The sequence below is a fragment of the Daktulosphaira vitifoliae genome, unplaced genomic scaffold (assembly GCF_025091365.1).
Source record: "Daktulosphaira vitifoliae isolate Bord-2020 unplaced genomic scaffold, ASM2509136v1 Scaffold_1, whole genome shotgun sequence".
Classification (NCBI taxonomy): domain Eukaryota; kingdom Metazoa; phylum Arthropoda; class Insecta; order Hemiptera; family Phylloxeridae; genus Daktulosphaira; species Daktulosphaira vitifoliae.
Window position 1 is genome coordinate 79,169,371 of NW_026099572.1, and position 15,231 is coordinate 79,184,601.

Consider the following 15,231-nt stretch of genomic DNA (forward strand, 5'->3'; position numbering starts at 1 on the left):
GAACTTAAAAAGTATTACATATTTAATAATTCAAGAATAATGTGTAACTAAAGATAATAATAAAAAAAAATTTTTTAATTATTATTATTCTGTAAGTAATTGAGTGGGTTATGATAAAAAAATCACTCTGTATATCTTTATTGGTCAACTGGTTCGAAAGTAATGATGTCATATAGCGTTCGTAATAAAAACAGATGGCAATTTTGAAAATATCATAATTTTTTATAAAAATAAATAGTTAGTATTAGTTAGTTATAAGAATTGATGAGTTATACACAGTTGATCTATACATAATAAACCACTCAATTACTTGCAAAATAGGTTTTTCACGTTTTACTTTTTTTATGTATTATATATTTTAAGAATCTATTAGAGAGTTCATAAACTTTTTGAAATGTATTTTAATTAATTAATTAATTAATTTATCTTTTTCATTTAAACTTACTTATCTAAATTATTAAATATTTACTAAATCATCAATAAATTTTAAAGATATCAAACAACATTTTAAGTAAATTATTATACAATTTTACTATAAATTAGTATGTATTATTGTTTACACACAAAACTGTGAAATTCATAACGTCAAAAAATATTAGTTATTTTCATTATATAAATAATGTTATTATAATTATATAATAAAAAACATATAAAGTTTATTTTACATTTGATCCAAATGAGTTCCTAGATTTGGGTTGCTGAATTGCACTGAAAAAGTTATATTGCATAAGAGATTTTAGAAAAAATTTTAAAACTGCACTTCTGAAATTGTCAAAATGCGCTTTTAATCTTTTTTTGCTCTAAGCTTTCAATATTATTTTATTGAATAGTTGAAGTCATATTTTAATGTAATGAGTTTACATTATAATGAGCTGTAATGCTTTTCAATAAAAGCTAATAAAAAAAACTTACTAATATAAAAATTGTTATTATATTAAAAATTTTTTTTTAATTCTAAAACTTGTTGATAAATGAATTTAGGGAGTTGATAATTGGAGCAAGAAGGGAATAATAAGGAAATATTATATTTTTTTAAATCTGTAAAAAAAAGAAAATGAATTGATTGATTTAAAGAACTGTTTGGGTTAGAGGAAGGTACTAAGAACTTTTTATTGCTCGTGATGGATGAATAAGACCTATTAGTTGAAGTATTAAATAGTGTTGACTGAACTACTTACTGAGTCACAAGTAGTTCGCAGTAAAAGATGTATCTATTGGTTTGAATGGTTTTTAAAATCTTGATATTTTGTGTGATTAAAGCAGTTTATATATTTGATTTCCTTTATAGTTTGCGTTGTAACAAATTAAATTAAGCACATTTAGCAGGAATGGTAAGTAACTCTAAGCATGAAGATGAATTGTGGAACTCCACACAATTAATGCAGTGAGGTGAGTGTTTACTTAACCCATTAAGTCCTCGCTTACCCTATTGTAATGCTATATTTTAGTATATGTTCACACCTTGTAATTCTAGAGTGACTACATGGTAATATTAAATATTTCATCATTAGATCACAATGAAAAAAATAAATTATTAATATTATTTGTTTTAAATATTATTTTTTATGTATGTATAAAAAAAAATACAAACACTAAAAAGAGAACGTCGTGTGATTATAATCTTTGAAATTAAATCATTGACTAATATCATTCCGAAAAGGTAGATTTTCGAATTTTACTTATGTGTGTAAAAAGATTTGATTAATAAGATAACTTGATTATTATTGTTTGGTTTCAAATCAATTTGAAAAGTGGGAGTGGTTTTATGGTGTTGTGATGATAGTGATAGTGATAAGTAACACTGAATAACTTTAGTCGATTAATGTTTAAACTATGTAATCTGACGGAACTGTATGGTGTAAATTTTCATAACTATCCTGATGGAGTGGGTTCTATTAGCTGAAATGAAATTTAGCTTTTCTGTCCAAAAAAAAATTAAATAATGTATTATGATCATTCATATCATTCATAACTTTTTAGTAAAAATTAAATAGTTTGAATATGCTTAAGTTTCTTCGGAAAATGATAAATCCGATACGCTTTTAATAAATATAACGAGGGGACGTGATTTATTTTTAAGCGTATTTTCTTCTTTGATAACTGATTAGAATGATAACTATTAAAATTAACGATGATGGTATTATCTTTAGAGACATCGTCGGTTTCGACTGATAATAAATGGATTAAATGAAAAAAATAATTTTTTCTTATCTATTTTTTGATGAAACACACGATGTTGAAAGGAGATGTTTAGATTAAACATCTAAATTTAATAGTAGAGTCGATTGAATATATTTAGTTGCTAAAGCGTTATAGTTAAAATCAAGGTTAGGAATCGAAATAATTAAGGTTTTTCGAAAATTTTTACTACATATAGTGTGTTACTATAATTATATCAAGAATTATTCAAGAATTTATTAGGTTAATAATTATAGAAACCTAAATTATTATGAACTCATTTTTGACATTAACCAAACCGATTTTGTAAGTTAATAGTTTAAGTTAAATATAGATTTCAAAGAAAGCTTCATAATATTTTTTATTTCAGGAATCTTATTTTCAACAAGTGTTAAAAAAAAATTCGGTAAATTTGAAATAATTTACTAGTCATAAAAAAATTGCTAAAAACCGAAATTATTTCGATTCTTTGCGCTAATTAGAAAAATATTTAACTTGGAAAAATTTTACTACTCTCATTTCAACTATATTATACAAGATTTTACCCAAATTGTCTTTAGGAAAAAATCTTAGCATATTAGTTTTCTATAGATAAAAATTAGCATTTGATAATTTTCTTTTTTGTGTGTATCTGTTGTCAGCTATCATCGGACTGAATTCTTTCAACGATACGCCAAAAGATTACACATCTAGTTGAAAAGATAGTCCTTAAAAATTAAAAAATTTCCCTCGTTCTCGTTAATGGAAAATTTTAAAAAAAATTACAATTTTAAAAGTCAGTTATTTTGAACATTTTTTTTTTTTTACTTATTTTTATTAAAACTACCATAATTTTTTCAAAAATGTACGAATCAAAACAGTTTTTTTTATAGAAACCTTACGTATTTCCCTTTTTATATTTTCAAATTTCAATTGCTAGAACTTTTTGAAAAATGTATGGATCAACATAAACTTTTTTATTCGGCTTAAATTCAGTGTACACAAAAGTTAATAGAAAATGAATGCTCGAAAACACAAACTTTTCTAAATTCAAAATCATTACATGTGATACATACATTATTATGTGAAGGTAATTGAAGTCTGATAAATTTGATCTCTAAATAAATTCCAGTTTTCACTTCCAGGCCTTGACAATCAAGGTGAGTAAGGAAGAAGATGCTTGATAAATTTGGACGCAAACGGACTACTGGCTATAATTTTTGAGATAGTTTAAAGTACATTATAGTGACAAAATTATAAAGGTTACATTTTTTTAATAATTTAGAAGTACAATATTGGTTACATATCATTTAGAATAATTAAAATATAAGAGTTTTTGGATATTACAACAGACTCGGATAATAAAATATGCTGACAACCGGAGCTTTTACAAAGTGACCAAGGCAGTAAATTTCACAACAAAAATTTAAGTCAATTAATGTGCAAATACAAAATAAATCACTACCATTGTTACTTGAAAGTTGCAATAATAAATGGAGACCTAGAACAATTGGTACGTCATCCGCACAGGCTCTGCAAAACTGTGAATCGATGTACCTAAATTTATGTAAAATATCCGATAGTATATCAAAAAAATTTGAGTGATTGGATATGTTCATACTGTTAGGATACATAATAATATTAATAAATTCATACAAATAAACACTCTGTATCTACCTATGCATATTATATTATAAATTATATACTATAACAGTGTATTTATATATATTTACCAGATAAACCCAAACTAAAAGGACTCTACTATATTGTATGCTAATTAATGGATACCATTTTGTTTAATCACATTCACGTCTGAGGTTGTGGACTTATTAACCAATCTCAGATCTCAATTTCACCCCTATCAAACAATAAAGGACTCTATTTTTTTAAAACCCTTTCACAGAGGGCGCGGGTTATCAACCAATCACAAAACAGAACGAACCATCATCAGTGGACTTTAAGAGACAGTTTTTGCTCGGTGTCAAGGAAGGAGAAAATGCGCAATGAGCACGGTTGTCATTTTAATAGGCAGATTATACCCAATGAGACATGAGTAAGCAGGGCATGGTACCGTCTTTTTTCAATTTTCAAAAATAATAGATTCCACGTGATTAAATTGGAATCTTTTGGAGTATTTCATAATTTTATCAATTAACCAAAAGACGATAAATAATTACAAGGATTTTCTTTTCCTTTTATTTTTATTTCAATTTAATTGTACATAGAGACTAAAATAAATAAAAAATAAAAATAGTCTTTAAAAAATGCGACGAGCGCTGAATCTAAAGACCTAACACAAGGTGTTACCTTCTCTAGTAATACATAAGCAGTAGTATTAAAAGTAAAAGTAAACATCTTTGCTACAACGTGTGCTGTAACACTGTCACCGGTTCGGTTGCACGTCGCACACTCTTGTGGCTCATTCTCAAACACATCGTTACAACATGAACGATTTTAATTCTCAATATTCTTCTAATGATTCATAACTAAAAGAAAATTAATAATCAATGTTTTAAAAAATATTAAGTGAATTATTTAAATCTATTTCTATAGATATTAGAAATGATCATTAGCGGCAACTGAACTTGATGATAGAAGAGAGAACTAATTTAAACTATTAACTAATTTAGTCTTCCGTTAAAATAACTTAGATTTTTTCAGTTAATTAGTTTAAATAACAGTAAAGCTAAATTTCATAAAAATACATTAAAGTATACAAATAGTAAATACATTAAAGTTGTTTCCCTCAGTATACGCGGATATGCATGCACATACGAGCAGTGTTTGGACGACCGGCAGTGTATATATAATATATATATATTATATAGCTAGATTGTGTAATTTATTTTTAGAATTAACTACGTTTACGTTATCGGTTGCTATAATAGTATTATTGCTATTATTATTATTTTCATTTCTATTTTCTACTGCGACTTTTAAAATAATAATATGTGTATTGTGTTTTATTTTATTAAATTTAATTTGAAAAATTGTTTACACCTATAACTAGCGGTATTATTTTTAAAGTCGCACCCCCTCACCACCAGCACCCACGATCAGCCATTATATATATTTAATAATGAAAAATATAAAGATGTACAATATAACCATGTATTAATAATTTATTATACTAAAATGCACAATGTTCATAAAAAATTAAATACATGCAAAATTAGAACTCATAATGTGGTCTATTAAAAATAATTATTTGCACAAAACTTCATTAAATTTATAACTTATGTTTTATGCAATCTATTTTTGAAATTGAAAATTTCAATAAATATTCATAATTAAAATATTTATAAAAAATATTTTGAAAACATTTATCTAAAAGTTTATACATTATTAAACAATTTATACATTAACAATTAAAAATGATTTTTAAAAAATATACTACATTCCTTTTTTTGTTTTGTGTTGTGGACACAAAAATATGCTATGGAATAATATTTGTAAGTAAAATGGATAAACCATTGAAAACTGCTTTAAAATTAGACACTGGATTCGTTTATCCTAGTTATGATGAGCTATGCAATTTGTCAATATCAGATTTCAAAAATAAAATCTTGGCAGGAGATCGATATTTTGAAAATATTGAATTAACAAATAAAACGACCATAATTTTCTTGGACCTTTTTTGTGGTAATATACTTAACTTTCTTCAATATTTGAATCTTTTTCTTTTTTTCATTACCATTCCACCTGGACAAACTTATGATATAAGTAGAATTATTTTAAATGAATCGATTACAAAACAATTTTTAGCTACATTGATAAAGTGTGACATCGAAGATAAACTAACCATTTTTTGGCTGATCCATTTATATACTTATTATATTCAATGTTTTGGTAATGAAATATATCATAATAGTAATATTATTAAACCTACTCACCTATTCGTATTCGATTTATTAAAATATATAAGTGTACAATCATGTCGTAAAAATAATAAATATTACGTATACAATATTCCTTTAAATATTATGGAAATATATTCAGCACTTACGAATCTTATAGATGTTATGAATCAGAGAAAAGAAATCAATAAAATTATACTAGAAAATATAAAAGAACAAGAAAATTGGTTTTCACTCAGAAGTATTTACCTCTATGATATAATTCATAAGAAAGAATTATTGAGAACTATTATTATGGATTTTGGTGAACAGAGTGAAGATAATTTTGAAGCTATCTATAGTGAAATAAATGAGGAATATACAACGGCAAAGAATTATTTTTGGTTTGATGTATGGATAAAACAAATTGGTATTTACCAACAAAAAGTGTTGAACGTTTTTAAAACCGTTTTAATGCATTTAGTCAGAAAATGTTTAATATATAGTTCATTAATGTTAAATAAAAAAAATGCAAGAAATGGTTTAGAGCGAATGTATTATTTAATTAAGAATACTATTATATTATTTGATAGTCTAAAAGTTCAAGATGTTCAAAAAGTATTCAAGTCTTTTAACAAATTACCGATGTTCACTGAAAATTTCAACCTATATTTTATTGTCATTATTTCTAAAATCGAAAGCATAATAAATGAAATAAAACCTTATTCTTTTAATCTAGTTTTAAATAATTTAATTAATGATGCAGGCTACAAATCCACTATCAATGTTAGAACTAATAAGTATATTTCAGAAAATATGTTAAGTGTTGATGCTATCAATACTATTGGACATTTAGAGATATTCACTGATTCGAATGATATGAATATGAATTTAATAAGAATATATTTATTTATGGAGTTATTCAATAAATCATTCCAAAATGTTAACTTAAAAATCATTTTATCATATTCAACATTTACTAAAATTTTCGAAATATTCGACGACCCTTGTAATAATACCGGTGAAAATTATGTGAGATTATTAGAATTATAAAAAATATTTTGTTGATAAAGTTAAAGAAAATTATGTTATATTAAAATAAAAAAATTGCAAGTTCTATTAAAATTTTCATTAATAGTTTTAATTTTTAAAATAATTTTTTTAATAAAATTTTACATTTTATTGTAAAATGCAACTTTTAATATTAAAGGTGATTGCCTATTGCTGTCTGTGGTGTTCTTTATTTGTAGAGAAACAAAAAAAAAAAATAGGAAATAAGATGGATAAGAAAAAATAGGTATACCTTTTAATACATATACAAATAGGGATATATTATTTACAGTTATGCTATAATTAACTAAAATTAAAAGGACGTTGGGGGTGTATCCTTCTTAATAAAATATTAAAAATATATTATTACCAACAATGCGGTAATAAATAAAATAAATAAAATAGATAAAATATAATATAATTATTACAAATATTTGAAGACTTTAGGTAACAACCAAATACGATTGAATATTAATGTTTGTTGTGTTATGATTAAGTATCAGCTAGTTGGATTATACTTTTATAATGAAATTTAAATAACCGAAAATATTTAGATTTTCTCATTAGAAAATATTTTTTTAAATAAATTGCAATTAATTAATAAATTTGTAATTTATATTAATGACATTCAATACATAAAACATGATTTAATCCAAGATATAATAATAGATTTTTAATTTTCGGAAAAAACCATTACCAAATGTTCCATTAATATATTAAAGATCATCAGTATCATTAACACTTTTATAACCCCTTATTGCATATAATATTCATATCTATGACTGCATTCGTAAATAAGTACCTTTTAAATTAATATTAATTAAAATAAAAAAATTACTCATTATCGTTAGGTTGTTTCAAAGTTATAGACAATATCTGCGATGAAACAAAAAAATACTCATTAACATTTGTATTTTATTTATTCTATAAATATTTAAATTACTGATATTACCTGATGAAACGTTTAAAATCACAGCTACGATAAGTATTAACAGCGTTTTTCACTAATAAATATTTTTCTGTTTATTCAAACCAAAGTGATTTTCATGCTTTACAAATACATCGAAAGTCACTTTACATACATTTATTTACTATGACGTACATAAGAAAAATAAAAAGACTACACATTTTGAAGGATCATTTACAAAATTACACATTTAGTATTATCACAAAGCTTGGATGCATCGTTACAATAGTAAAGTCGTCAATAAGTACGAGTGAGATTAATATAATCTCAAAAGAGTTCGTGTAATATAATAATAATTGCGAATAATTAATAAACTAGAATCGTAGAACTTCGATTTTATTTTCTATCAAACCATCGTTTAACTAATATTTTGATAAGAAAATAAACTGCTTCATATTTTACAAAACATCGTTTACTGTAAACATCCGTTTTTATAACAACTTGGTCTCTATAACCATCATACATTAACCTTATCTAACAATAATGCAATAATTGGCAATAATCAGCATATTACTATAAGTAGTACATCCTAGTAGCTACAATTAGCTACCTATATTTATATTACCCCCCTTATATAACACATTTAAATAATCTTGAAAATTAGAAAATTTAGAGTGATATAACAAGCAAATCAATACTTTTAACTAAAAAATTCAAATACTATTAATTTAAAATAAAATAACACTATTAATTTATTTAACTACTTACTACTTTGTTCAATGTATGATTTACCACATGAACACGGTATTTTATAGATTCCAGCTGTTTACATTTTTGGCAGTTTGTCTTTTGAACTTCGAAGTAGTGATCTTACAACTGTATTTAGTTTGGATAGTTCTTATTTTGAATTTATTTGTAATTTTTGAAATGCTCTTGGTAATTCCTTGTATGTACGGCAGTATTAGTGTTACTTTCTTGTCATCTTTCTTTTTTTCATAATCCTTGTTACATATTTTATTTTTATTTTTTTTTTCCGCTTTCCTCAGTGCTTTTTTTATGTTTTTGATTGTATATTTTGTAGTACTTGTCGTAAATATGTTTTTTCATCTTTTAGATGTTCTTCGTTAGCTATCCTAACAGATCTTGTTGCTATTGTATGTAGTAAGCCCATTTTTTGAGAGGGACAGTGGTATGAATCGGCATGTAAATATCTGTCAGTGTGTATACTTTTCCTCTACACTCTCGTGTCGAATTTTCCATTGGGCTTTTTTTTGACCAGAACATGCAAAAACGACACTTGTTCATTTTTCTTGGTTTCCATTGTGAAATATATGTTGACATGTATGCTGATTAAATGTTACAAGAAAGATTTTAGTTAATTTGTACGCTGCGTTTGCATAAAACAAATGTGTCGTCTACGTATCGTAGCTACATTTTGAGTTTTTGAGTAAAAATACTCATTGCAAATACTGTCAAAGTCAGTCCCAACCCCTGAATATCTCCAGAGACCAGATATTAGAGCATCCGCTAACCTTCTCTCCATGTCGACCATAAACATGTCATCAGATAGAACAAGGGTATCATCGATGAAACCAATAATAGTAGAATTCTCTGGTATAAGTTGTTCCCATACACTGTTGTTTTACATGATGTTTCAAAAAATTGACCCTATTCTGACCCTTAAGAAACTCAAAAGAAAACTTTTACGATTATAAATTTTTCAGCATTTAAGGAAAGTTTTACATAATGAATTTTTATTACTTTAAGTTTCTATTGTTCTCATTGTGTATAACAATTTACTTGTTTTCTTACTTATTAAACATTTTGTATAGTAATAATACTGCTTTTAATCATTAAAATTCAAAGACGAAATATGTCATGATCCACTTGCATTTTCTCAGTTCATTTAGTTTATTTTAAAGTTACAGTATATAAAATAACTAATAAATTGATAAGCCAAAATTGATTAAAATTAGATAAACTTAAATTGATCATCTGTTCTATTACAAATAGTTTAGTATTATTTAAATATTTTAATTTGCCTTCCCCACACTTAAAGTAAATAATATGTGGTAATTTATGTTGGATGATGTCCTTTTAATTGGGTTGATTGCATTCTAAATAATGTCATTTAATGTTGATGTTTTAAAATTCTGGCTACAAATTATAAATAATAAAAAGAAACTTTATACTTATTACAATATTTATATAATTTTTAAAAATGTAAATATTAAAACATAAATTTGATTTTATATAATATTCAATTTTTACGAGAAACAATAAAACTATAATACATAATATGTATTTTAGTTTTTCAATATATTAATCTCTATGATATATCAGAAGATACTGGAGTTATTGGTCGCAAGTTAAGTACAGCTTCCACTCTCGTTAAAACAGTTAATAATTCTTCGTACATGAGCCAAGCCTCTCCCAAAACGCGATATAACAAACTTTTCATGCTTTTGACCGCAGCCTCCCAAAGCCCACCGAAATGGGGTGCACGGGGTGGTATAAATCGCCACTCAATTCCTTTGTCCGCTAGATGAGAGAAAACGGATCGCTGATGTTCTGGGGACTGGAAAAGTGCGTACACCTCCTTTAAATGCCGACGCATGGCCACAAAATTTCTGGCGTTATCACTGTAAATTATTGAACTTTTGCCACGTCGATCAAAAAATCTGTTCAACGCCTGTAAAAACGTCTTCGTTGACAAATCGCTCACGAGTTCGATATGTATCGCCTTTGTCGCGAAACATACAAATATGCTAATGTATCCTTTGTTACATGGTGCCTTACGACGCAAACTCGTTCTTATCATGACTAGATCCGCGAAATCTACCCCACATATGGCAAATGCTCTTCCACTCTGTACCCGTGAACCAGGCAGACTTCCCATGATCGGTTGTACTATTTGAGGTTTCAGTTTAAAACAATTTACGCAATTGTGTACTATAGCACGAACCAAACTTCGCGCTTTTAAAGGCCAGTAGCGCTGCCTAATAGAGGCCACCAAGGCTTGAGGTCCACTGTGCATCAAATCCATGTGTTCTTTACGGAATAATAATTTTGTGTAAAGACAGTTATCCGGCAATACAATTTGATGTCTCTGATTGTCATTTAACGCCATAGCGTATTTTAAATGTCCTCCGACGCGTATAATATTATCCCCATCAATATACGGACTAAGACGCAGTAGTTTACTTTTCTTTGGCACATTCGCATTTGCACTATTTAACTCTCTCAATTCTTGCCGAAAATGTGCGCGTTGAATTATTTTGATGATGGTCGTATTTGCCTTATCTAGTTCGTTTACCGTTAACGGCCCATTATTAACACGCTTATATTAGTTTCACCTGTATGTATGTTTGTATGTTTGTATGTATGTATGTATGTATGTATGTATGTATGTATGTATGTATGTATCTCTCCAAACGCCACGCGTTATCGCGTATCCCGTCGTCTATGGCCTTGAGACTAGACTGTTGTAACGCATTCACCCCTCCCCACGCCTCGCTCACCACACGACGGCACACTATTCCTATAAAAATTTATTTTTAGTTATCGTACACGCTTGTCATCAATATTATATATATATATAAACAAATTTTTATTCTGACTGACCAATAACGCCCGCGTCTAATGCGCCTTATGTATATATATTTATATATTCGTACCGCCGTTTATACCTCAGATATAACGTTAATCCGACCTGCCCGCCAACAAAACACAGCTATACCTAGTGCATGATACGTTTACGTACTTAAGTCGCATTATTTGTATATATATATATTAGGGTGGTCCTTATTTTTCGACTTCATAAATTCAGAGTCATGGGCTCAAAATTTCGTTAGGTTCACTGAAAAAATGAAACTGGTAAAATTTGAGTACAATAAGTCAACCCCTTCACGTGCCTCAAAGGGGTTGAAGTTCTTTAAAAATGGGGTGGATTATCTTTTTTTGAGTGTACGCTCTTTATTTTTGAAGTTTCGCCAAAAACACAAAGAACAATTTTTATAGAAATCAATGTGAACAAAAAATAAGGTAATATACTATTTTTTTGTAAAATTAATATTTTTTCGTAAAAATAAGAAAAATCAGTTTCACTTAATTTTTTTAAAAAAATGACATAGTTTTCAGTTATACTTTTCTAGTGTCTTAAATTTTAAATGTACGCAGAAATTGTACAGAAGTAATATTAATCACAGTGATATCTTCTATAAAAAACGTTATTTGAGTTTTTTTCAAATTATGAATCCTTTCCAAATAAAAATTTAAAACAACTACGAAAACGTATTTTTTTTTTTTTTTTGATTTTTTTGTATGTATGTTTTTTTGTTCATAAATTAACAAATTTTTTAGTTATATTAAATAAAAAAAAAACAAGAAACACAATAAAATAATAATTGTTTATTACAATACTAGTTTTTATAATTTTAATATTTTTTAAAACAGCTGGCGATATTGTTGAACCACCTAAAATAGTCAAATATAATGGTTATAATACAAATATAGTAATTTAAAATTTTAAATTTTGCAATATTATTTTATAATTTCATACTTGTAATATAAATTGCTTTTGATTTTCATCCCTTGTAAATTTGTCATTAAATTCTGTCGTTTACTATTTTTATGGAGGATAATATTTCTTTGGCGTTATTGTATTCATTATTTATTTCCCCTGTGGTAGGATCTTCATATAGAAACCTGAATTTTAATTTAAATCGCTCGAATAATTTCTATGAATTGTTGAGCAACAAAAAAGATCTTTTTCTAGAAAATTTGATAAATCTTCATATTTTAAAGTTAATTTTATTTGAATCTTCATTTTCTTCTGGCTCTTCATCCGTGCTCTCTTCATAACCTTTTAATATTTTTTTTGCCATTCGCTGCTTAGTATTAATGTCAAGTCGATCGTCAAATAAAGAAAACACAGCACACTCATCATTTAAATACCATAAATGGTTTATAAATTTTTTTATAGCTACTTCTCCTAGTTTATTATTACTGTAGTTTAATAACTTTTTTAATAACATTAAATCATTTATAGGAGCTGTTATAATATTCGCAGCTGAAAACCACATTTTAATATAACATTTAACTACAAAACAACATATATCTTCTAGTGCATTTACTTCTTTTGAAGGCCCAGGTCATTGACTCATTTCTTCAACGTTTTCCTCCATATCAATATCTTCTTTCTCCGAGCTAGAGCTGCTATAATATTGAGTTTCGGCTAAATAATAAAATACTTCGGTATATAAAAACTTAGTAAAAGCTTACTTATAATGTCCTGAAATTATTGTGTAATATTTAATAATTACCTGTACAATTTGCAATTTCTAACTTCTCTTTTTTCTTTCGATCATCTTCTTCTTCTTGTCGAGTAATTTTACGTTTTTCAATACCTATTAACTTCATATCAATACCAAGCATGCTCCTAGCCGGCCCTTTTTAAGTTGTGACAATAAAAACTGTTTGTCTTCTTCAATAATTATCATATTCAGAGCTTCGATATGAGAAATGTCAAAGAGGTTGTCTAATTCTTCAGAAAAAATATTACAATGTTGTTCTTGTGTTTGTTTTTCTAGATTTATTTTTGTCCAACTTTCTCTATTTCTCATACAATATTTTTAACTTAATAACACAATCTGAAGAATACTGTGTAGGAATACGCGCTTTTCTCCAAAATATTAAACACTCATCTATTACAATTATTATTTTATTGTGTTTCTTGTTTTTTTTTTATTTAATATAACTAAAAAAATTTGTTAATTTATGAACAAAAAAACATACATACAAAAAAAAATTAAAAAAAAAACAAGTTTTCGTAGTTGTTTTAAATTTTTATTTAAAAAGGATTCATAATTCGAAAAAAACTCAAATAACGTTTTTTATAGAAGATATCACAGTGATTAATATTACTTCTGTACAATTTCTGCGTACAATTAAAATTTAAGACACTAGAAAAGTATAACTGAAAACTATGTCATTTTTTTAAAAAAATTAAGTGAAACTGATTTTTCTTATTTTTACGAAAAAATATTAATTTTACAAAAAAATAGTATATTACCTTATTTTTTCTTCACATTGATTTCTATAAAAATTGTTCTTTATGTTTTTAGCGAAACTTCAAAAATAAAGAGCGTACACTCAAAAAAAGATAATCCACCCCATTTTTGAAGAACTTCAACCCCTTTGAGGCACGTGAAGGGGTTGACTTATTGTACTCAAATTTTACCAGTTTCATTTTTTCAGTGAACCTAACGAAATTTTGAGCCCATGACTCTGAATTTCTTAAAAAAAATTTTTTATTCTATAACTAAGGACCCCTCTAATATATATATATATTCTAATTACTATTAAAATTAATATATTAACACGATTTATTCTAATTAAGAGATATAAAGTATAATGATACAATAAAAAACAATTGTTGCTATAATTCTTTTATTCGACAAATTGTTCTTCTTTTATAACTTTTTAAACTTTAGCGATTTTGAAAAATTGTCTATTGATGAATTGCTAATATAACTCAACTAATATAGTCAATTAGCAAATAGTAGTCGACACAAATATAACTTGATATTATCTATCATACAAAAATGTTATCTTAAATAATCCGTGTCTATTAATAGACCCATACTTTTATAATCAACACAATTTTACACTGTTGTAATGACACCATAAAAATAATTTATGCACATTTAAACAGATTATTGTTTATTTCAGTATTATGAAAACCAAATTAATGATGAATTTATATTATAAATCCAAATCTTTAAACAATTTTAAAACGCAAATGATTGATCGAATATAAAAAAAAATTATAAGGTGACACAGTACCGTATTTCTATCAGCCGCACATTACGTTATCAACCTAAATAAAAGTGTATCTGGATCTGAATCATAAGTGCACGGTGACCTAGTGTTAAGGTTTGTCTATACGACGCCTTGGGTCGCGGGTTCTAATCCCATAACGTGGCTCTATTTAACACGCTTATATTAGTTTCATCTGTATGTATGTATGTATGTATGTTTGTAACTCTTCAAACGCCACGCGTTATCGCATATTCCGTCGTCTAGACTAGACTGTCATAACGCATTCACCCCTCCCCACGCCTCGCTCACCACACGACGGCACACTATTCCTATAAAAATTTATTTTTAGTTATCGTACCCGTACACGCGTGCTTGTCATCAATATTATATATATATAAACAAATTTTTATTTTGACTGACCAATACCGCCCGCGTCTAATGCGCCTTACGTATATATAT

General features: G+C 26.6%; 1 protein-coding gene across 1 annotated transcript; it reads right to left on the bottom strand.

The window, feature by feature from the left end:
- Positions 1–10,279: 10,279 nt before the first annotated feature.
- On the bottom strand, positions 10,280–11,080 carry LOC126895673 (uncharacterized). Its single transcript, XM_050667821.1, has one exon. The coding sequence runs from the start codon at positions 11,078–11,080 to the stop codon at positions 10,280–10,282; it is 801 nt and encodes a 266-aa protein (XP_050523778.1).
- Positions 11,081–15,231: the final 4,151 nt, after the last annotated feature.